This window comes from Chroicocephalus ridibundus, unplaced genomic scaffold, assembly GCF_963924245.1.
Source record: "Chroicocephalus ridibundus unplaced genomic scaffold, bChrRid1.1 SCAFFOLD_105, whole genome shotgun sequence".
NCBI lineage: Eukaryota > Metazoa > Chordata > Aves > Charadriiformes > Laridae > Chroicocephalus > Chroicocephalus ridibundus.
Genome location: NW_026961652.1, coordinates 660,712 through 683,000, shown reverse-complemented (window position 1 = coordinate 683,000; position 22,289 = coordinate 660,712). Strand labels below are relative to the sequence as shown.

The 22,289-nt window shown below is 63.3% G+C and overlaps 2 protein-coding genes across 2 annotated transcripts; both read left to right on the top strand.

Annotated features, from left to right (window-relative positions):
• The first annotated feature begins 1,918 nt into the window (after positions 1 to 1,918).
• Positions 1,919 to 6,072, top strand: ETHE1 (ETHE1 persulfide dioxygenase). Its single transcript, XM_063322084.1, is given in 6 exon segments — positions 1,919 to 2,124; positions 3,045 to 3,072; positions 3,075 to 3,173; positions 4,236 to 4,325; positions 4,796 to 4,912; positions 5,772 to 6,072. Coding segments are annotated over 6 exon segments (546 nt in total). The 5' UTR covers positions 1,919 to 1,956; the 3' UTR covers positions 5,816 to 6,072.
• Positions 6,073 to 6,366: 294 nt separating this feature from the next.
• Positions 6,367 to 14,586, top strand: LOC134509541 (pleckstrin homology-like domain family B member 3). The gene is made up of 11 exons (XM_063322082.1): positions 6,367 to 6,462; positions 6,596 to 6,640; positions 6,848 to 6,955; positions 8,047 to 8,136; positions 8,749 to 8,847; positions 9,479 to 9,515; positions 10,253 to 10,331; positions 10,587 to 10,640; positions 12,648 to 12,825; positions 13,410 to 13,495; positions 14,085 to 14,586. Exons 1-11 carry the CDS (start codon positions 6,399 to 6,401, stop codon positions 14,217 to 14,219), a joined length of 975 nt encoding a protein of 324 aa, XP_063178152.1. The 5' UTR covers positions 6,367 to 6,398; the 3' UTR covers positions 14,220 to 14,586.
• Positions 14,587 to 22,289: the final 7,703 nt, after the last annotated feature.

Sequence of the window (22,289 nt, the reverse complement as noted above, 5' to 3'; positions counted from 1 at the left end):
GGACCCCTATGGGGGGGTTTTGGCAGGGGGTCTCGGACCCATGGGACCCCCCCCAACCCATAGGACCCCCCCCAAATCCATAGGACCCCCCCACCGAATTCGTGGGGCACCCCCCAAGTCCATGGGACCCCCCCAGAATCCATGGGATCCCCCTGAATCCACGGGACCCCCTTTTTGGGGGGGAAATGGGGGTCCTGGGACCCCTATGGGGGGAGTTTTGGGGGGGGTCTCGGACCCATGGGAACCCCCCCCCCCACCCATGGGACCCCCCCCAACCCATAGGACCCCCCCCAAATCCATAGGACCCCCCCACCGAATTCTTGGGGCACCCCCCAAGTCCATGGGACCCCCCCAAAATCCATGGGACCCCCTTTTTGGGGGGGAAAATGGGGGTCCGGGGACCCCTATGGGGGGGGTTTTGGGGGGGGTCTCGGACCCATGGGAACCCCCCCCCCCCCATGGGACCCCCCCCAACCCATAGGACCCCCCCCAAAATCCATGGGACCCCCTTTTTTGGGGGGAAAATGGGTGTCTTGGAACCCCTGGGACCCCTATGGGGGGGGGTTGGGGGGGGTTTGTTGTTTTGGGGGGGGGATTTTGGGGAAGTTTGGGGGGGGGGTTGGGGGGGTTGGGGGTTTTTTTGGGGGGGGTTTGGGGGGGGTTCGTTTTTTGGGGGGGATTTTGGTGTTTTGGGTGGGTTTGGGGGAGTTTGGGGGGTTTGCGGGGGGGTCGCGGGGATCTTTAGGGCGTTTCGGGGGGGCTTTTGGGGGGGTTTGGGGTGTTTTGGGGGGGTTGGGGTTTTTTTGGGGGGGGTTCGGGGGTCTTGGTTTTTTTGGGGGGCTTTTGGGGGGGTTTTGGGGTGTTTTGGGGGGTTTTTTTAGTTTTTTGGGGGGTTGGGGGTTTTTTTTGGCTTTTTGGGGGCTTTGGGGGGTTGGGGTTTTTTTGGGGGGGGTTTTGCGGAATTTTGAGGTTTTTGGGGGTGTTTCGTGGGATTTTTGGGAGGTTGAGGGGAGTTTTGGGGGGGGGTGGGGTTTTTTTTGGGATGATTTTGGCACTTTTGGAGGTTTTTTTGGGTTTTGGTGGGTTTTGAAGAGTTTGGGGGGGGGTTCGGTGTTTTTGATGTTTTTTGGGGTTTTTTTGGGGGGGGGATTGGGGGATTTTGGTTTTTTTTCAGGGGGTTTTGGGGGGGCCTTTTAGGGGGTTTAGTGGCTTTTTGCGGAATTTGGAGGTTTTTTGGGGGGGGGAGATTTGGGAGGGTTTTGGGGAGATTTGGGGTTTTTTTTTGGAGGCTTTTTGTGTTTTTTTGGGGGGATTTGGAGGGTTTTGGGGTTTTTTTGGGGGGGGGTTGGAGGGGTTGGGGGGAGTTTTAGGGGAGTTCGGGGGAAGTTTTGGGAGGTTTGGAGCTTTGGGGGGGATTTGGGGGGGTTTTTGGTTTTTTGGGGGGGGATTTTGGGGGTTTTGGGGGATTATGGGGGGTTGGGTTTTTTTGGGGGGGTTTGGAGGGTTTTGGGGTTTTTTTGGGGGGGGTTGGAGGGTTGGGGGGAGTTTTAGGGGAGTTCGGGGGAAGTTTTGGGAGGTTTGGAGCTTTGGGGGGATTTGGGGGGGTTTTTTGGTTTTTTGGGGGGGGGATTTTGGGGGTTTTGGGGGATGATGGGGGGGTTGGGTTTTTTTGGGGGGGTTTGGAGGGTTTTTTGGGGGCGTTGGGAGGGTTTTGGGGGGATTTGTTTTTTTTGGGGCGTTTTGGAGGATTTGGGGGAGTTCTGGGGGGGCGTTTCGGGTGATTTTGGGGGGTTCGGAGGAGATTTGGGGGAGGTTTCGGGGGGGGTTGTTGGGAGGGGTTTTGGTGGGTTTTTTTGGGGGGATTTTGGTTTTTTTTGGGGGGGATTTTTGGGGGTTTTTTGGAGGGGTTTTTTGGGGGGGGGGTTTGGGGGGATTTCGGGGTGTCCCCCCCCCAAGATGTGCGTGTCCCCCCCCCCAGTGAACACCCACTGTCACGCCGACCACATCACGGGCTCGGGGACGCTGCGGGGGGCCCTGGGGGGGCTCAGCGCCATCTCGGGGGCCAGCGGGGCCCAGGCCGACCTGCTGCTGGGGGAGGGCGACGAGCTGCCCTTCGGCGCCTTCGTGAGTCGGGGGGGGGCACCCATGGGTGGGGGGGGGACACATATGGGGCACGTCGGGGTCCCCTGTGGGGGGAAAGGGGGGGAAAAGGGGGGGAAATGGGGGGAAATGGGGGGAAAATGGGGGGAAATGGGGGTCCTGGAGGAGGAAAAGGGTGTTTTTTCGCGGGGGGGGCACCCATGGGTGGGGGGGGAGACCCCTATGGGGCACGTCGGGTCCCCTATGGGGCAAAAGGGGGGGAAATGGGGGTGCCGGAGGGGTTGAAAAGGGGGTCCTGGAGGGGGAAAAGGGTGTTTTTTCGGGGGGGGGGCACCCATGGGTGGGGGGGGGAGACCCTATGGGGCACATCGGGGTCCCCTATGGGGTGAAAAGGGGGGAAATGGGGGGAAAAGGGGGGAAATGGGGGTCCTGGAGGAGGAAAAGGGTGTTTTTTCAGGGGGGGGGCACCCATGGGTGGGGGGGGACACATATGGGGCACGTCGGGGTCCCCTATGGGGGGAAAGGGGGGGAAAATGGGGGGGAAATGGGGGGAAATGGGGGGAAAGGGGGGTCCTGGAGGAGGAAAAGGGTGTTTTTTCGGGGGGGGGGCACCCATGGGTGGGGGGGGAGACCCCTATGGGGCACGTCGGGGTCCCCTATGGGGCAAAAAGGGGGGTAATGGGGGTCCCGGGGGGGTTGAAAAGGGGGTCCTGGAGGGGGAAAAGGGTGTTTTTTCGGGGGGGGGCACCCATGGGGGGGGGGACACACACCCCTATGGGGCACGTTGGGGTCCCCTATGGGGGGCAATGGGGGGCAATGGGGGGCAATGGGGGGAAGGGGGGTCCTGGGCGCCCTGCGGGAGGGGTCTGTGGGTCCCGGCCGGCGGTTCCCCCCGGGGGGGGGTGTTCCGTGGGGCCGGGCCGAGGTGTGGGGCTGCCCCCCAGGCGCTGCGGGTGCGGGCCAGCCCCGGGCACACCCCGGCTGCCTCACGCTGGTGCTGGACGACGCCTCCATGGCCTTCACCGGCGACGCGCTGCTCGTCCGCGGCTGCGGCCGCACCGACTTCCAGCAGGGCAGGCGGGGGCACTGGGGGCACTGGGAGGGACTGGGGGGGACTGGGGGGGACTGGGGGGGACACTGGGAGGGACTGGGAGGCACTGGGGGGCACTGGGGGGGACTGGGGGCACTGGGGGGACACTGGAGGGACTGGGAAGCACTGGGGGGCACTGGGGGGGACTGGGGGGAACTGGGGGGGGCCTGGGGGGGCCTGGGGGGGCACTGGGGGGCACTGGGGGGGACTGGGGGGCACTGGGGGGGACTGGGGGAACTGGGGTACAGCGGGAGGGAGGGGGAAGGAGCTGGGAGGGGACTGGGAGGGACTGGGGGGCACTGGGGGGGACTGGGGGGGACTGGGGGGGCACTGGGGGGGACTGGGGGGGACTGGGGTACAGTGGGAGGGAGGGGGAAGGAGCTGGGAGGGGACTGGGGGGCACTGGGGGGGACCGGGGGGGACTGGGGGGGACTGGGAGGGCACTGGGTTGTACTGGGCTGTACTGGGAGGGCCCTGGGCTGTACTGGGGAGGCACTGGGCTGTACTGGGAGGGCCCTGGGTTGTACTGGGAGGCCCCTGGGTTGTACTGGCTTGTACTGGGAGGGCCCTGGGCTGTACTGGGAGGGCCCTGGGCTGTACTGGGAGGGCCCTGGGCTGTACTGGGGAGGCCCTGGGCTGTACTGGGAGGGCCCTGGCTGTACTGGGGAGGCACTGGGCTGTACTGGGCTGTACTGGGATGTACTGGGCTGTACTGGGAGGGCCCTGGGCTGTACTGGGCTGTACTGGGCTGTACTGGGCTGTACTGGGAGACCGAGCCGTCCCTCACCGGGGGCGCTCGGTGCAGACTGTGCTCCCGGTTGCCACGGCAACGGCACCCCCAGCCCACCCCAGTTGCCATGGCGACCAGGGATGCCGGTTGCCGGGGGCCCTGGTTGCCATGGGAACGGGCCGTGCTGGTTGCCACGGTGACCGCTTGCCGTGGCGACAAGGGGCGGGGGGGGGGGGGATGCTGGTTGCCAGGGTGACCGGAGATGCCGGTTGCCACGGTGACGGTCGCCATGGCAACGCCCCCCCCCCCCCCCAGGCTGCCCCCGCACCCTGTACCGCTCCGTGCACGAGAAGATCTTCACCCTCCCCGACAGCTGCCTGGTCTACCCCGCCCACGACTACCAGGGTGGGGGCACTTGTGGGGCAGGGGGGGGGGTATGGGGCGGGAGGGGGCACTTATGGGGCTGGGGAGGCAGTTATGGGGCCGGGGCAGGCACTTGGGGGCCTGGGGGGCAACTTGTGGGGCTGGGGAGGGCCCGTTACAGGGCCGGAGGGGGTAGTTATGGGTGTGGGGCGGTCACTTGGGGGGCTGAGGGGCACTTATGGGGCTGGGGAGGCAGTTACGGGGCCGGAGGGGGGTAGTTATGGGTCTGGAGCGGTCACTTGGGGGGCTGAGGGGCACTTATGGGCCCGGGGGGGCACTTATGGGGCAGGGGGGCGCTCTATTGATGGTGGGCGGGGGCAGTTTTGGGAGGTTTGGGGGGGATTTAAAGGCAACTGGAAGGGCCGGGGGGGGGGTGGGGTGTCCACTTATGGGTCCAGGGCGGGAGGTCACTTGGGGGTCTGACCCCCAAGTGCCCCCCCCCCCCCCAAAAGGCCACACGGTGTCGACGGTGGGGGAGGAGCGACGCCTCAACCCCCGCCTGACGCTGAGCCCCGACGAATTCGTGGCGCTGATGGAGGGGCTGCGCCTGCCCCGGCCCCGCCTCATGGGTGCGTGGGGCCCCCTGCCCCACAAGTGACCCCCCCCCCGCCCCTCAAGTGCCCCATAGAGCCCTGAAATCCCCCTCAGACCCACATACCACCCCGGGACCACAATTGAACCCTGGGACCCACAAGTGCACCCAAACCCCCCATAGTCCCCCCCCCAAGTCCCCTCCAGCCCCCCAAGTGCTCTCCTGCCCCACAAGTGCCCTCCCCAGCCCAACAAGAGCCCTGCCCCATAGGCCCCCCCAAATCCCCCACAAGACGCCCCATATCCCCCCTGGGACCCCAAATGCCCCCCAAAACCCCTCCAGCCCCCCCAAGGCTCTCCTGCCCCACAAGTGCTCTCCTGCCCCCCAAGTGCCCCATAGGCCCCCCAATCCCCACAAGACGCCAATCCCCCGGGACCAAATGCACAGCCCACCCCCCATAGCCCCCCGCCCCCTAAACTCCCCCCTCCAGCCCCCCAGTGCCCCCTCCCGCTCTCCTGCCCCACAAGTGCTCTCCCTGCCCCCCAAGTGCCCCATAGGCCCCCCCAAATCCCCCACAAGACGCCCATATCCCCCCCGGGACCCCCAAATGCCCCCAAACCCCCCATACCCCCCCCCAAACTATCCCCCCCAGCCCCCCAAGTGCTCTCCTGCCCCACAAGTGCTCTCCCTGCCCCACAAGTGCCCCATAGGCCCCCCCAAATCCCCCACAAGACGCCCATATCCCCCCCGGGACCCCAAATGCCCCCCAAACCCCCCATAGCCCCCCCCTAAACTACCCCCCCCAGCCCCCCAAGTGCTCTCCTGCCCCCCAAGTGCCCTCCCCAGCCCCCCAAGTGCCCCACAGACCCCCCCCCTGACTCCTCCCCCCCCCCCAGACGTGGCCATTCCGGCCAATCTGCGCTGCGGGATCCAGGATTAAGCCCCGCCCCCTTTTGGGGGGGTGAAGAGAAGCCACGCCCCCCCGCCGGACGAAGCCCCGCCCCCCTCGCCGGAAAGCCTTGACCCCATTGGACGAAGCCTCGGGGGGAAGACACGCCCCCCTCCCGGCGAGGCCACGCCCCCCCGCAGACGCCCGTTGCCGCCTCTCTGGCCGGCCCCGCCCCCTGCGGGGCGTGGCCCCGCCCCCTTCCCTCTGGCCCCGCCCCCTCCCCCCCCCCCCCAAATAAACGGCGAACGATCGTGAGCGGCCGCGTCGAGTCGGGGCGCGGGGGGGGGGGGGGGGTGTTTTTTGGGGCGATTTTGGGGGATTTTTGGGTCTATTTCGGGGGACGGAGGCGGGTTCCCACGGGTGGGGTGGGGTGGGGGTGGGGGCTGAGTGACGTCACGGCGGCCCCGCCCATTCGGCCTCTCCCCCACCCCCACCCGTGGGAGCGCGCGGCGGCGGGACGGCGGCTGCCGGGTCGTATTTGGGGGGGGGGGGGGGGGGGTTTGTGTGACCTCTGACCCCTCCCCACGTGACCGCTGACCCCCCCCCACCCCACCACGTGACCCCAGCGCCCCCCATGGTGCACCGCGACGGGGGGGGCGACCCCCCCCCCCCCCCGGGAGGGAGCGGAGAGCGACGGGGTGAGAGCGGGGGGGGCACCGGGAGGGGGGTTGGGGGGCGGGGGGGGGGTTGGGGGGGGGGCGGGGGGCTGGGGGGGGGGGTGGGGGGTGTAACTGGTCCGAACTGGTCCGAACTGGGACCCGCCCCCGGCAGCCCCCGGACCCGACGGCGCTGGAGCTGCAGGGGCTGAGCCTGGAGGTACTTGTGGGGCGGGGATGTGTGGGGCCGGGACGCCTGAAGCCCCCCCCCCCCCCCTCGAATCTATGGGGCCGGGGGGAGCCCGGGTGCCCCCCCCCCCCCCCCGTGGGGCGGGAGGCTGCGGGTGTCTCCCCTCCCCCCACCGGCCCGACCGGTCCGTCCAGGGCGGGGCCGCCCCTCCCCCCACCGCCCCTCCCCCCCCCACAGGAGCCGCCCCACGGATCGCGGGACCCACAAGTGCCGGAGCCCCCGGCGGCGGCGGCGGTGACGTCGGAGACGATGACGTCAGAGGCGGCCGTGACGTCGGGGGGGCAGGTGGGGCTCGGGGGGGTGGCTGGGGGAGGTGTGGGTCCGGGTGGATCGATGGGGAGATGTGGGTCTGGTTTATGGGGCGATGTGGGTCAGAGCTATGGGGAGATGTGGGTCCAGGTCGGATCGATGGGGAGATGTGGGTCTGGGTGGGATCTATGGGGAGATGTGGGTCTGATTTATGGGGCGATGTGGGTCAGATCCATGGGGAGATGTGGGTCCGGGTGGGATCTATGGGAGATGTGGGTCTGATTTATGGGGCGATGTGGGTCAGATCTATGGGGAGATGTGGGTCCAGGTCGGATCAATGGGGAGATGTGGGTCTGGGTGGGATCTATGGGGAGATGCGGGTCTGATTTATGGGGCGATGTGGGTCAGATCTGTGGGGAGATGTGGGTCCGTGTGGGATCTATGGGGAGATATGGGTCTGATTTATGGGGCAGTGTGGGTCAGATCTACAGGGAGATGTGGGTCTGATTTATGGGGCGATGTGGGTCAGATCTATGGGGGAGATGTGGGTCCAGGTCGGATCTATGGGGAGATGTGTGTCCCGGTGGGATCTATGGGGAGATGTGGGTCTGGGTGGGATCTATGGGGAGATGTGGCTGCGATGTACGGGGAGACATGGGTCCCAGGGTCTAATTTATGGGGAGATGGGGGTCGTATCTGTGGGGAGATGTGGGTCTAGGTCAGATCTATGGGGAGATGTGCGTGCAATCTAGGGGGAGATGTGGGCCCTTTCTATGGGGAGATGTGGGCCCTTTCTATGGGGAGATGTGGCCTCTTTCTATGGGGAGATGTGGGTCCCAGTCCCTTCTATAGGGAGGTGTGGGGCCCAGACGCCAGGGGTCTATGGGGAGATGTGCGTCTGGGTCCACGCCAGGGGGAGATGTGGGGCTCAGTGTGTTCTGTGGGGAGATGTGGGGCACAGCCGCCGGGGTCTGATCTGTGGGGAGATGTGGGGCCGGACGCCTGGGTTCTTTCTATGGGGAGATGCGGAGCCCAGTCTGATTTATGGGGAGATGCGGGGCCGGCTCCGTTCTGTGGGGAGATGTGTGGGTCCGGGCCCGCGCTATGGGGAGCTGTGGGTCCCGCAGCTGATGTTCGCCCATCGCACCGACCGCCGCTGGATACTTGTGGGGCAGCGCGACGCCCCCTGCATCCTCGCCCTGCGCAGCTCCGTCCAGGTGCGACCCATAAGTCAGCCCCCCCCCCCTCCCTGCGCGACCCATAAGTAGTTTCTGGCTCACACGTGTGCCCCATAGACACTCCTCCAGGCCCCACAAGTGCCCCCCGGGCCCCACAAGTGAACCCCAAACCCCCCGTAACCCTCCCCCCGATACCTCATCCCTGCCCCCCAAATGCTCCCCTGCCCCCCAAGTGCCCTCCCCAGCCCCACAAGTGGTACCCCTGCCCACAAGTGCCCCATAGACCCCCCTGGGACCAGCGGTTCCTCCCTGGGACCCCCAAGTACCCCCCCCAAACCCCCCATATCCCCTTCCCAAAATACTTCCCCCTACCCCCCAAGTGACACCGCTGCCCCACAAGTGCCCCATAGACCCCCCAAACTCTCCTCAAGACCCCCATATCCCCCCCGGGACCCCCAAGTGCCCCCCAAACCCCACATAGCCTCCCCCAGAATACCCCCCTGAGCCCCCAAGTGCTCTCCTGCCCCACAAGTGCCCCATAGACCCCCTTGGGACCCACAATTTCCCGACCCCCAAGTCCCCCCAAATCCCCCATAGGCCCCTCCCCAAAATCCTCCCCCCCGTCCCCCCAAGTGCCCCCCTGCCCCACAGGGCGCCATTGGGCTGCAGCGGGCCGGGAGCCTCCCCCGCCGCCGGGGGGAGCGTGGGGGTCGCCCCCCAACCCCCGCCCCCGCTCCCACCACGGCCAGGGTGAGTGGGGGCTATGGGGCACTTGTGGGGCTGGAGGGGGCACTTAGGGGGCGGGGGGTATTTTGGGGGGGGGTTCTTGGGGGTGCCATAGGGCGGATATGGAGGTCTGGAGGGGGATTTGGGGCATCTATGGGGCGCTTGGAGGGTAGAAGTATCACTTGTGGGGCTGGGGGGGCACTTGTGGGCTGGGGGGGCACTTAGGGGGCGGGGGGAGTGTTTTGGGGGGGACTGTGGGGGGTTTGGGGGATACTTGGGGGTCCGGGGGGGGGATATGGGGGTCTTGGGGGGAATCTGGGGGCAGTCTGTGGGGCACTTGTGGGGCTGGGGACGGCATTTGGGCGGCAGGAGAGCACTTGGGGGGCTGGGGGGGTATTTTTGGGGAGGTCTATGGGGTCTTGGGGGGTACTTGGGGGTCTCGGAGGGGGGGATATGGGGGGTCTTGGGGCACTTTGGGGGATCTATGGGGCACTCGTGGGGCTGGGGGGGGACTTGGGGGTCCCAGAGAGGGACTTGAGGGGCAATTTGGGGGGGTCTATGGGGCACTTGGGGGGCTGGGGGTCACTTGTGGGGCTGGGAGGGGCACTTAGGGGGCAGAGGGGGCACTTGTGGGTCTGAGGTTTGCCCCCCCCAGGCGTCGTGGCTTTGCAGCTGGACCCCGAGTCCTACAGGTGAGAGGGGTCCTGCCCCATAGGTGCCCTGCCCCATAGGTGCCCCATAGCTGTTCTCCTCGCTCCATAACTGCTTGTTCTGCCCCATAAGTGCCTTTCCTCTTCCATAGCTGCCCATAACTGCTTTTCTAGCCCCATAGGTGCCCCATAACTCACGTCCGCTGCCCCATAATTGCCCCCCCAGCCCCATAACTGGCCCATGTGCCCCATAGCTGCTGCACAACTTGTTCCCGAGCCCTGCAAGTGCCTCCCCTGCCCCATAGATGCCCCACAACTCATCTCCGCAGCCCCATAACTGCTTCTCCTGCCCCATAGCTGTCCCATAACTGCTCCCCGTGCCCTATAACTGTTCCTCCTGGGCCCATAACTGCCCCATAACTGCTTTCCAGCCCCATAAGTGTTCCTCTTGCCCCATCGCTGCCCTGTAGCTGCCCCCCCCAGCCCCATAAGTGCCCCCTAAGTGCCTGCCCTGCTCCATAGATGTCCCATAACTGACCCGCGCACCCCCATAACTGACCCCAAGCCCCCCATCTCCCTCCCAGACCCCCAAGTGCCCCCAACTGAGCCCCCAAGTGCTCCCCCAGCCCCCCAAGTGCCCCTCAAGACCCTGTAGCCCCCCACAAATACACCTCCTGCCCCCCCAAGTGCCCCCTACCCCCCGAGTGCCCCATAGATGCCCCGTCTACCCCATAGACCCCCCGTAGACCGCCCCCCAAGTGCCTCTCTCTGCCCCACAGCACCTGCCTCCAGCTGGCCGAGCTGCAGCGCCGGGTGCGGGAGGCCATGGCTGAGCGAGAGCGGCTGCTGCGGGCACGGGTACGGCCCCACGGCGCCCCATAGACGGGGACCCACATCGCCCCATAGATGGGGACCCACATCGCCCCATAGCGCAGGCTGGAACCCACATCGCCCCGTAGATTGGGCCGGGATCCACGTCTCCCCATAGATTAGACTCCCATCGCCCCATAGACAGGCCCTGGGGGGTGGGGGTGGGGGTGGGGTGGGGGGCGTGGCCCCGGAAGGGCGTGGCCCGGCAGCGCTGCCCACCGCCCCCCCCCCCTCCCCCCCCAGGAGGCCCGAAGAGCCGCCGAGGCCCCGCCCCCCCCGGCCCCGCCCGTCCCCGAGGTGAGACCAGTCGCGGCTGGTTCCTGCCGGTTTTTTGGGTGCCGTTGGGTGGGTTTTTGGGTGCCGTTGGTGGGTTTTTGGGTGCCGTTGGGTTTTTGGGTGCCGTTGGGTGGGTTTTGGGTGCCGTTGGGTTTTTGGGTGCCGTTGGGTTTTGGGTGCCGTTGGGTGGGTTTTTGGGTGCCGTTGGGTGGGTTTTTGGGTGCCGTTGGGTTTTTGGGTGCCGTTGGGTGGGTTTTTGGGTGCCGTTGGGTTTTGGGTGCCGTTGGGTGGGTTTTGGGTGCCGTTGGGTGGGTTTTTGGGTACCGTTGGGTTTTTGGTTGCCATTGGGTGGGTTTTGGGTGCCGTTGGGTGGGTTTTTGGGTGCCGTTGGGTGGTTTTTGGGTGCCGTTGGGTTTTGGGTGCCGTTGGGTGGGTTTTTGGGTGCCATTGGGTGGGTTTATTGGGGGCTGTTGGGTGGGTTTTTGGGTGCCGTTGGGTGCGTTTTTGGGTGCCGTTGGGTGGGTTTTTGGGTGCCGTTGGGTTTTTGGGTGCCGTTGGGTGGGTTTTTGGGTGCCGTTGGGTGGGTTTTTGGGTGCCATTGGGTGGGTTTTGGGGTGCCGTTGGGTTTTTGGGTGCCATTGGGTGGGTTTTTGGGTGCTGTTGGGTGGGTTTTGGGGTGCCGTTGGGTTTTTGGGTGCCATTGGGTGGGTTTTGGGTGCCGTTGGATGGTTTTTTGGGTGCCGTTGGGTTTTTGGGTGCCGTTGGGTGCGTTTTTGGGTGCTGTTGGGTGGGTTTTTGGGTGCTGCTGGGTGGGTTTTGGGTGCCGTTGGGTTTTTGGGTGCCGTTGGGTGAGTTTTTGGGTGCCGTTGGGTGGGTTTTTGGGTGCCGTTGGGTGGGTTTTGGGTGCCATTGGGTGGGTTTTTGGGTGCCGTTGGGTGGGTTTTTGGGTGCCGGTGGGTTTTTGGGTGCCGTTGGGTGCGTTTTTGGGTGCCGTTGGGTGGGTTTTTGGGTGCCGTTGGGTGGGTTTTTGGGTGCCGTTGGGTGGGTTCTTGGGTGCCATTGGGTGGGTTTTTGGGTGCCGTTGGGTGGGTTTTGGGATGCCGTTGGGTTTTTGGGTGCCGTTGGGTGGGTTTTTGGGTGCTGTTGGGTGGGTTTTGGGTGCCGTTGGGTTTTTGGGTGCCGTTGGGTTTTTGGGTGCCGTTGGGTGGATTTTTGGGTGCCGTTGGGTGGGTTTTTGGGTGCCGTTGGGTTTTTGGGTGCCGTTGGGTGGGTTTTGGGGTGCCATTGGGTGGGTTTTTGGGTGCCGTTGGGTGGGTTTTGGGGTGCTGTTGGGTTTTGGGGTGCCGTTGGGTGGGTTTTGGGGTGCCGTTGGGTTTTTGGGTGCCGTTGGGTGGGTTTTTGGGTGCCGTTGGGTGGGTTTTGGGTGCCGTTGGGTGGGTTTTTGGGTGCCGTTGGGTGGGTTTTTGGGTGCCGTTGGGTCTTTGGGTGCCGTTGGGTGGGTTTTAGGTGCCGTTGGTTGGGTTTTTGGGTGCCGTTGGGTGGGTTTTGGGTGCCGTTGGGTGGGTTTTGGGTGCCATTGGTTGGGTCTTTGGGTGCCGTTGGGTGGGTTTTTGGGTGCCGTTGGGTGGGTTTTGGGGTGCTGTTGGGTTTTTGGGTGCCGTTGGGTGGGTTTTTGGGTGCCGTTGGGTGGGTTTTTGGGTGCCGTTGGGTGGGTTTTGGGGTGCTGTTGGGTTTTTGGGTGCCGTTGGGTGGGTTTTGGGGTGCCGTTGGGTGGGTTTTGGGTGCCGTTGGGTGGGTTTTTGGGTGCCGTTGGGTGGGTTTTTGGGTGCTGTTGGGTGGGTTTTGGGGTGCTGTTGGGTTTTTGGGTGCCGTTGGGTGGGTTTTTGGGTGCCGTTGGGTGGTTTTTGGGTGCCGTTGGGTGGGTTTTTGGGTGCCGTTGGGTGGGTTTTGGGGGCTGTTGGGCTTCGGGTGGATTTTGGGGGGCCCCCGGCGGGTGCCGGCGGGTGCCAGCGGGTGCCGTTGCCGCAGCTGGACCTGGCGGGGGCGCTGCGGGCGCGGGGCCACGCCCCCGAGGGGTGCCGGGGGCTGCGGGTGGCGGGGGGCGGCTGCCGGGGGCCCCTCACCAAGCGGGGGGGGCGCATCAAGACCTGGCGCCGCCGCTGGTTCCACCTGGACCCCCAGCGCAGGGTGCTGGCCTACTACGGCGGTACGGGGGCGCCGTGGGGCAGGGCGGTTACAGGGGGACTTAGGGGGCCTGTAAGGGATGGGGGGGGGGGGGTATAGGGGGCAGGGGGTGGTCCATAGGGGGCAGGGGGAGATACGGGGCTTAGGGGGGACGGGGGTGTGTAGGGGTCTGTTGGGGGTCCCTAGGGGGTGGGAGGGGTGCTATGGGGCCGGGGGGGGGGGGTACAGGGGACTTATGGGGCCTATAGGGGATGGGGGGGGACATGGGGGAGGCTTGTGGGGCCTACGGAGGTGGAGAGGGCTATGGGGGGCTTGTGGGGCGGGAGGGGCCTATGGGGGGGGGGGGGGGGGGGGCGTCCATAGGGGGTGGTCGGGTTGTGGGGGGGGGAGCTCTAGGGGACTTATGGGGCCTATAGGGGGCAGGGGGGGGTGGCATAGGGGACTTCTGGGGTCTGTTGGGGACGTAACAGGGTCTCCAGGGGGCTCTAGGGGCTGTGGGGGGAACCCATGGGCTCTCTAGGGCCCCCTATGGGGTGTCTAGGGCAGCTATGGGGCTGGGCTGACCCCCAGCTAATGCCCCCCCCCCCACCACCCTCTGCCCCATAGACAAGGAGGAGACGAAGCTGAAGGGCGTCATATACTTCCAGGCCATCGAGGAGGTCTACTACGACCACGGGCAGGTGGCCTGCAAGGTCCAGCTGGGGGGGGCACCCCATAGCGGGGAGGGGCACACTATGGGGCGGGAGGGTCCTTATGGGGCTGGGGGAGTGCTGGGGGCGGGGGGGCACGGGAGGGGAGGCGTGGGGCCGGAGAAGGGCTGAGGAACATCTAGAGGACGTTTCTAGAAGGGGTTGCAGGGCCGGGGAGATGTGTGGGGGTGTCTGTGGGGCGGGGGAGGTAGTTATGGGTCATGGGGTGGGAGCTATGGGTCTGACCCCCATGTTGACCCCCCGCCATGAGACCCCCGAGTTGTGGTTGATGTTCATGAAGTGACCACGAGGGGGTCTGTAAAGTTTTGGAGGAGACTCTATGAGTCCAGTGGGGATCTATGGGGCAGGGGAGGTAGTTATGGGTCTCAAGGGAAGATCTATGGGGCTGACCCCCATGCTGGCTGCCCACCAGACCTCCCCCAGCTATGGTCAACATTCTACATGAGGTGACCACAACGTGCTGGAGGGGAATCTATGGCTGTAGTGGGGATCCATGAGGTGGGGGAGGTAGTTATGGGTCGCAGGGGGGATCTATGGGGCTGACCCCCCCACTCCCTGGGCCACCCCATAGAGCCCCAACCCCCGCCTGACCTTCTGCTTGAAGACCTATGACCGACTCTTCTGCCTGGTGGCCCCCACGGCTGAGGCCATGCGCATCTGGATGGACGCCGTCCTCACCGTCACCCAGTGGGTGGGGCCACCCTGACCCCGGCCCCCCTCCCCCCCGTGGGGGCCACGCCCCACACCTGGCCACCCCCGACAATCCTCTGGGGCACCTCCGATTCCTCTTCCCCCTCCCACAAGGCCACCGAATCCCTACCGTGGCCACCAAACGGCGTTCAAAGAGCTGAGGGCGGCCACCAGTAGCCGCCTGGGAGTCCCCAAGGGCAGCTGGGACACCAATAGGCAACGGGGAACCCACCAGAACCCAACTGGAAGCCTCAAAACCCAACTGGGAAGTGACCAGAACCCAACTGGGGCCATCGGGAGCCTCAAAACCCAACGGGGGCCACCACGAGACAACGGGGAGCCCCTTCCTCCCCTGGGGCCGGTTGTTATTAAAGGTCTTTGGTCAAAAAAAGTGGCCGTTTCTCGGCTTTTTTTTGTTTTGGGGGTGGGGGGACAGCACCCTTCTCCAGACTTCCCAGTCCCTCCCAGTACAGCCCAGTCCCTCCCCACTCCTGGGACAGCTGGGGCGGGGGGACGCAGTCTGCGGGGCGGGGCTAATGGTTGCTTTGGGTGGGCCACCAGGGAAGGCCACTGGTCTTATTGGGTGACGTGGGGTGGAGCTGGGGCAGGAGGTGGCCCGCGGTCTCTTAGGGTGGGCCCCACGCTCTCCTGGGCGCTCCCCCGGTCTCCTCAGTAGTCCCCGTGATCTGTAGGTGGCCACTGTGGCTTCCCAAGGGATGGCCGTGGTCTCCGAGTTGGTCCCTACGGTCCTTAGCGTGAGCTCCGGCTGCAAGCCGGGGCGTTCCCGATCCTTTCCTTGAGGCCCTCCTCGACCTCCCCGTTCCGCAGGCCGGAGACGAGGGGGTCGACCCAGGGCGAGAGGCCGGTGGAGAACAAGGAGAAGACTTTGCGGAGGTGCCTCAGCGAGGCTCTGCCAGGCGCCCTGCGGCCAACGGAGAGGGGGCCACAGAAAGTGGTGACGAGCGGGAGCCGAGAGCAGCGAGCGGAGACGGCCTTCGGGCTGCCCGCGCCGGCTGGGATCCTCGGGGCGGCGACAACGGCGCACCCGCGGGACCGACGGTGGAGCTGGAGCAGCTCCCAGGGGCGAGAGGTGGCCCGGGGAGGAGCACGCGGGGGCGCGCGGCGGCCGCTCCGCCCCCACCGGCGTTATCAGGAGGACGTTCCCGACCGTGGTGGGCGTAAGCAAGAGGAGAACGAGCAGGTTCTGGAGCTGGGGGGCGTCACCTGTTCCCAGCAGCACAAGATCCGCGGACGGTGTCCTGTTGTCCCTGTCCCCGTTGGCCACGTTGTTCTTCTTTCACTCCTTCAGTTGCCCCGAAGAGGAACGACGAGAAAGAAACGGCTTTCGGCGTTCACCCTCCGTGTTTGGTTCGTGTCGGACTCGGCTCTTTTCCCGTCCGCTTTACGCGTTTCACGCCTCATGAAAGGAGGAAAAAAAACCAAAAAAGGTTCTTCCCATCGGGCAAAGAACGCTCGTCCCAGCAAACCTGCTCCAGAGGCGAGCCGCCCAACGGGAATTCTTCTTTCTCGCCGGGGAATAAATCTACGACGCGCGTTGGCTCGCACAGAAACGGGCTGCTCGCCCGTGCGTGTGCCCCGGAAAACGCCTCCTGAGCGTCGAGGATCGACGCCCTTCCGCTCTAAGGAAAGACAAAGGGAGTTGGAGGGAATAAATCCCGCTCGCCGGGAAAAAAAAACCCTCTTCCGCACGAAGCGTCACGCCGGACACCGTCCTTCCTCCGAAGCAAGGGATGGGCACGTCACGGGGTGAGCGGCCGCAGCTCTCCCGAAACGCTCCCACAAGAAGGAAATTATTCCCAGCCCGCTCCTTCCCCGCCGCCCAACGGGCCGATTCCTTCCGTTGGGAAAGGGCGGATCAGCAGTTCCGGCCTCAGGTAAAAAGCAACTTGTGCCGCGGGACCGCCGGAGAGCGCGATAAAAACCACCTTGCTGGCCAAAACGTACTCCGAAAAGCCGCCAAAACTAAAGCCAGGGAAGGGGTAAGTGGGAGTGGGCCAAGGCACGCGGGAGAGGCGACGCGGGGAGGGAGAAAGGCGCCGAGTCCAGACCCTTCTCGGTGGTGCCGAGAAGGAAGGACACCCTGAAACAGGGAAAATTCCAGTTAAAGAGAGGGCGGGGAAACGCCGGAACGGTTGCCCGGAGAGGCCACAGAGGCTTCATCCTTGTGGCTATTAAAGACTTGACTGGGGTGGTCCTGAGCCACCTGCTGGTGCTGACCCTGCTTTGATGAGCTGGAGAACGTCCTGGGGTGGTTTCCCAGCCCACCCGCTCTGCGGTTCTGGGAGCGGAAGCTGCTGGGAAGAGCCATCCGCTTCCCATTTTTTTTCCTTCCTCAGCTCCGGAGGGGTTGGAGGAGCCAAATCCCAGCCCGGCAGCGGGACCTCAGCGCGGCCGGCTGCGCTTGTGGGGCTCCCTGAGCCAGTGAGACACGGAGAGGGGTGTCCCATGGGTGCCCGGGGGTGAGGTGGGACGGGATCAGGGTCGGGGGCAACGGCAGGACGTGCCTCAGAGCGCGGCTGGAGACAACTCGCGGCCGAGAAACGCGGCGCTCTGCAACGGCAGTGCCCTCCGAGCGTCTCACGGCCGCCTCCGGGCTGGAATCCGTGTCTTCCGGCGGCGGCGATCACAGGAAGAGTTGGCCAAAGGCTACCCAAAATGGTCGACGCCCTCGGCCCTCTCCACTACGCGGGAGCGAGACACGTGAGAGCTGGACACGGTCATAACGCCAGGACGAAAACCGAAGAGCGACGACAAAGAGAAACAAAAGAAGCGAGAAACGAAATACTCCCGGGAGGGATGGGGTGAAGGTCGCAGGCAACGTGGCCCCACACAGTCTGCCCAAACGCTCCCCCAGAAGCCAGCCAAGGTGGGAGAGTGTCCCGGGGCTGTCCCCGGGATCTCACCGGCCCGTGCCAGGGGCTCGGGGGTGTCTGGGAGAAGGGAGGAGCTGGGGTGGGAGACACCAAGGAAAGGAAAAGGCTGAGCCTCAGCTCTCTGTGCTCTCGTTTCTCCTGTTCGAAGGCCTTGGCCCGTAAAGCGCAGCCTTCACGCACCACATCCCGCAAAACCTCGATGTCCTCTTCTTGCAGCGGTGACATCTGCTCCGATGGGTTACGGCCAGGAGGCCCAGGGTCAGGGTCTCGCCTTCAGCCTCTTCCCACCACGACTTTCACCTCTTGCGCTTCACTGGGCCAGGGCTCGTTCCTTACTCTGCCCTTGGCCTCTTCTCCCGGCAGCTCCTAAGGTGGGTCTCGAAGCTCTGAGGTGGTGGAGGCTGCGTCAGCATCTCCAGCCATCTCTGACCCCCCAAAAAAAAGATATAAACCAAGACTGGGCAACGGAACCAGGAGCAGTACGTGAGCAGGACAAGAAAGGTCCAACGGCAGCATGTTGATACGACCCCTTCCAGTCCTCTTGGGCTTCTACTCCGGGAGAACCATCTCCTCTGCCTCTGCCCTGGCTGGAAAGGCAGGAGAGGGAGGCCCAAAGGCCACAGGCAGTTGTGCTGCTGCTCCCACGGACACGAGATACGAATCACAGTTTATTTTAGGAGCCTCACACTGAAACGTAGGTGCTGGAGGTCCAAGTCGAAGCTGGGCACGTGCGCTCCTCATCCTGCTGGGGATGGTCGAGGAAGAGGGGGAACTCTTTTGTCGGCACAGTTTATGCCCTTTCTGTGGACGCTGGATGGTTTTGGTAGGTTTCTCTGCTCCCTGCAGGGACGGCAGATACCCGGAGGCATCTGTAATGACCCCAGAAACCCACGCCCAGGCTATCCCATGCCATCCCATGCCATCCCATCCCATGCCATGCCATGCCATCCCATCCCATGCCATGCCATCCCATCCCATGCCATCCCATTCCATCCCATCCCATGCCATCCCATGCCATCCCATCCCATGCCATCCCATCCCATCCCATCCCATCCCATCCCATCCCATCCCATGCCATGCCATGCCATGCCATCCCATCCCATCCCATCCCATGCCATCCCATCCCATGCCATGCCATGCCATCCCATGCCATCCCATGCCATGCCATGCCATGCCATCCCATCCCATCCCACGCCATGCCATGCCATCCCATCCCACGCCATGCCATGCCATCCCATCCCATCCCACGCCATCCCATCCCACGCCATCCCATCCCATCCCATGCCATCCCATGCCATCCCATCCCATGCCATGCCATCCCATCCCATCCCATGCCATCCCATGCCATCCCATGCCATCCCATGCCATGCCATCCCATGCCATCCCATGCCATCCCATCCCATCCCATCCCATGCCATCCCATCCCATCCCATCCCATCCCATCCCATGCCATCCCATGCCATCCCATCCCATCCCATCCCATCCCATGCCATCCCATCCCATGCCATCCCATCCCATGCCATGCCATGCCATGCCATCCCATCCCATGCCATCCCATCCCATCCCATGCCATCCCATGCCATCCCATCCCATCCCATGCCATCCCATCCCATGCCATCCCATCCCATGCCATCCCATCCCATCCCATGCCATGCCATCCCATGCCATCCCATGCCATGCCATCCCATGCCATGCCATCCCATCCCATCCCATCCCATGCCATCCCATGCCATCCCATCCCATGCCATCCCATCCCATGCCATCCCATGCCATGCCATGCCATCCCATGCCATCCCATCCCATCCCATCCCATGCCATCCCATCCCATCCCATCCCATCCCATCCCATGCCATGCCATGCCATGCCATGCCATGCCATGCCATCCCGTGCCGTGCCATGCCATGCCATGCCATCCCATGCCATGCCATCCCATGCCATGCCATCCCATCCCATCCCATCCCATGCCATCCCATTTCTATTTGTCCACTCCCATCTGCACAGCGTTGACCCTCCGGCTGGACCCACCTTTCCCGTCTCATCCAGTCGCCAGGGAAGCCGCTGGGGGCTGTCTCGGCTCGCTGCTGTGGCCAGGCGGCGGCACCGCTTGCCCTCAGGCAGTTGTGCGTGGTGGCAACGGAGAGAAGCTTCTTTCCTGCTCCTGCTGGGGCCTCCCGGGCGGCCGTCGCCCTGCGGGAAAGCTCATCTGATGAGCTCCAGGCCCGAGACACCGGCATCTGCTGCCACTCAACAAACCAGGTTCTGTGCCAGGAACGCTCTGACCGCAGGCGCGTGGAGAGGAGTGAAAGTTTGATTTAATTGCCGCTGTTAATGTTGATGTGAGATCCTGTGGCGCTGCAACTCCCACCCCCATCCTGGGCCGCTTGGTGCAGGCCCTCCCTGCGCCGCGCTGCGATGTCGGGAGCGGCCAAGGTTGTGTTCTCGGCTCGGTTACCAGCGCAGTGGACTGGGACAATCTGGCGCTCTCTTATCTTGGTTGTAGGTGAAGTTATTTTGGGCAATCGGGTATTTTCTTGTCCCAGCTGGAAGTACAGGGAGTCAGGCACTCCCTGACCGTACCTGAAACTCCCGAAACATTCCTGAAGCTCCTGCTGCCTGGATCGTAGCCCACTCTGGAAGGTACCAGAATTATCTGACGATGCTGATGAAAGTATTGTATCTTGGACCCTGTAAATAGCAACCCTACGTGAGACCCTTGGAGCTCCCTCGGACGGCCGCAGGTTTTGACCAGCGTCTCCCCTGAGCTGGGACGTCTCTCAGGCGTAGGAGCCTCAAGGCTTTAGGAGCATCTGCTGACAAAGGGCCAGAGCAAAGTCAAACTTCTGGAGCTCAATTAGCTTCAATTAGCGCCTCAATTCCCCTGAGGAGCGACGATGCATGGTGAGCGTTCAAGCTCAAGAAGGGCGAAATTTTAACTAGCCTCTTCCACCCACCTCTGTGGACGGGATTATGATGACCGAGGAGGTGAGTGGTTTTCACAAGGCCTTCGGATAGTCAAGGCAAGGAATTCGGCTTTTGGACGCAGCTCTGAGGAACAGCTCGTGCACGGCGGAAAATTCCCTGCTCTGCCCGTCTAATGGTACCAAGTGCACCAGAAGATTTGGATCCTACCGACAAACTTCAACTTGCCCATGGCCTACAGCCATCATGGGGAGCTGCCACCAAGTACAGCCGGGGCCTCCACCCCATTCCACACCTGGGAGCTTCAGTAGGGAATTTTACTCCACCCAAGATACTCCTGAGGGGAATGTTTTGACCTCCCGACGCCACTTCAGGCTCCCGTTCCAAGCCACAGCAGGCACCAAACACCTGAACAGCAAGAGGTCTCTATTTCCAGACATCTCCTCCACAAGAGGATGACTCTGTTCCTGTAGCGCACATCTTCTCGGGCAGATCGACAAAGCCCCGGGCGCCTCTGAGGTGCTCCAGAGCATTTAGGGGCCAGCGGGCAGCAACGGTACCCGAGCAGCAAACGGAACCCTAGGGAAATTGTGGGTCCATCGCTGAACGGGGCAAGAGAAGTGGTGACAAAGGACAGGAAAACGCGGAGGTCCTCAGTGCGTTCTTTGCCTCACTCTTTACTAGGAAAACTGGTCTTCAGGAATCCCAAGCTTCTCAGATGTGAGGGAAAGTCCGGAGTAAGCACCACTTTCCCTTGGTAGAAGAGGATCAGGTGGAAGACAAACCTAAGTCCATGTAGGCTGACGAGTCGCATGTTCCAAAGGTCTTTTCCAGTGGGAGAGGTTCGTGAAGGCTGGAAGACAGCAAATGCCACCCCTGCCTTGGTGAAAGTGAAAAGGAAGATCCACGTTCACCTCCGTCCGCGGAAAGGGATGGAGAAAAATCTTCCTGGAAAGCATTTGCGACCATCTGAGGGAGTAATAGATGAATGGAAGTAGGTTTCTACAAAGAGGTGACTTGCTTGCTCCATGGATGGAGAGCAGTGGATGTTCTTCTTCACTTACGGAACATCTTTTGCCGACAAAGTACGAGGGAGGTCAGCAGCCAGTGAAGTGGGTTGAAAAACGGATGAACGGCCACACCGAGAACGTTTTGATGAAGGGCTAAAAGTCCAGCCGGGAACCAGCCGCTTGTGGTGCACCCAGGAGTTTATGTTTGGCACAATACCTTTAAAGTTCTTTGCTCAAGGGCTCTACTGGTTGTGGCTAGGACAGAGCTCTCTTTGTTCCCAGTGTCTGCTGCGGGGCCGCGGTTTGGATTTGTGAAGGAAACAGTGCTCACAACACAGGGGTGTTTCAGTTACTGCTGAACATGCCCCCAGATCCTTAGATTCATAGAATCACGGAACGGTTTGGGTTGGAAGGGACCTGAGCGATCATCTAGCTCCAAGCCCTCGGCCACGGGCACGGACACCTCCCACTGAACCAAGTTGACCCCAGCCAGCCTGGTCCCGAACACTTCCAGGCTTGGGGCTTCCACAAATTCTCTGGGCAACATGTTCCTGTGTCTCACCACCCTCAGAGCGAAAAATTTCCTCCTGGTTTCTAATCCAAATCTCCCCTTTTCCGGGTTGGAGCCGTTACGCCTCGTCCTATCACTACGTGCCCTAAGGAAAAGACCCTCTCTAGCTTCTCACGACCAGCAAGGTAGCGGGGGGGTACCCCGGAAGTTGGGACAGGTCACAGCTTACTCCGTTGACACAGGGATGTTCCGTAGCTGGTGTGTCCAGCAAGAAAAGTGGAGGAGAGGGTGGTTCGCGACTGTTGCCCTTTCACGGGGATCGGCTTGTTCCCCAGGGCTCGGTTCACTGGCCTCAAGTCGCTTCCCTTGAAGATCTTTCGCAGGGATCTGGACGAGGGTGTCCACTGCGTTCTCAGTAAGTTTGCAGAGGACACCAAGTTGGCAGCAAAAGGTAGACAGGGGTTGCAGCGGAATCCGGAGAGGGAACGTCCACCAGTATCCCGCCATCTTCATTGTGAAAAATTCCATTCCTCTGTCCAATCTAAATCTACCCTCTTTCAGCTTGAAGCCATTGCCTCTTGTCCTGTTCTTACCGCCTCTGGTAAAATTTCTCCCTCTTGTAATACTCCTTCGTACACGGAAAGGACAAAAGAAAACGTTCTTGGGACATTTTTTATTGCCAGGATGAACAATTTGTACCGTCTCGGCTTTTCTTCCTAGGAGAGGTCTTGAACAATCTTGAACAAAGACTT

Excerpts from the sequence above, each read along its gene's own strand:
- LOC134509541 (XM_063322082.1), top strand. The coding sequence starts at position 6,399 with ATGGTGCACCGCGACGGGGGGGGCGACCCCCCCCCCCCCCCGGGAGGG. Across the intron at positions 6,463-6,595 it reads AGGGAGCGGAGAGCGACGGG|CCCCCGGACCCGACGGCGCT; the intron begins GTGAGAGCGGGG and ends CGCCCCCGGCAG. Across the intron at positions 9,516-10,252 it reads CTGGACCCCGAGTCCTACAG|CACCTGCCTCCAGCTGGCCG; the intron begins GTGAGAGGGGTC and ends TCTGCCCCACAG.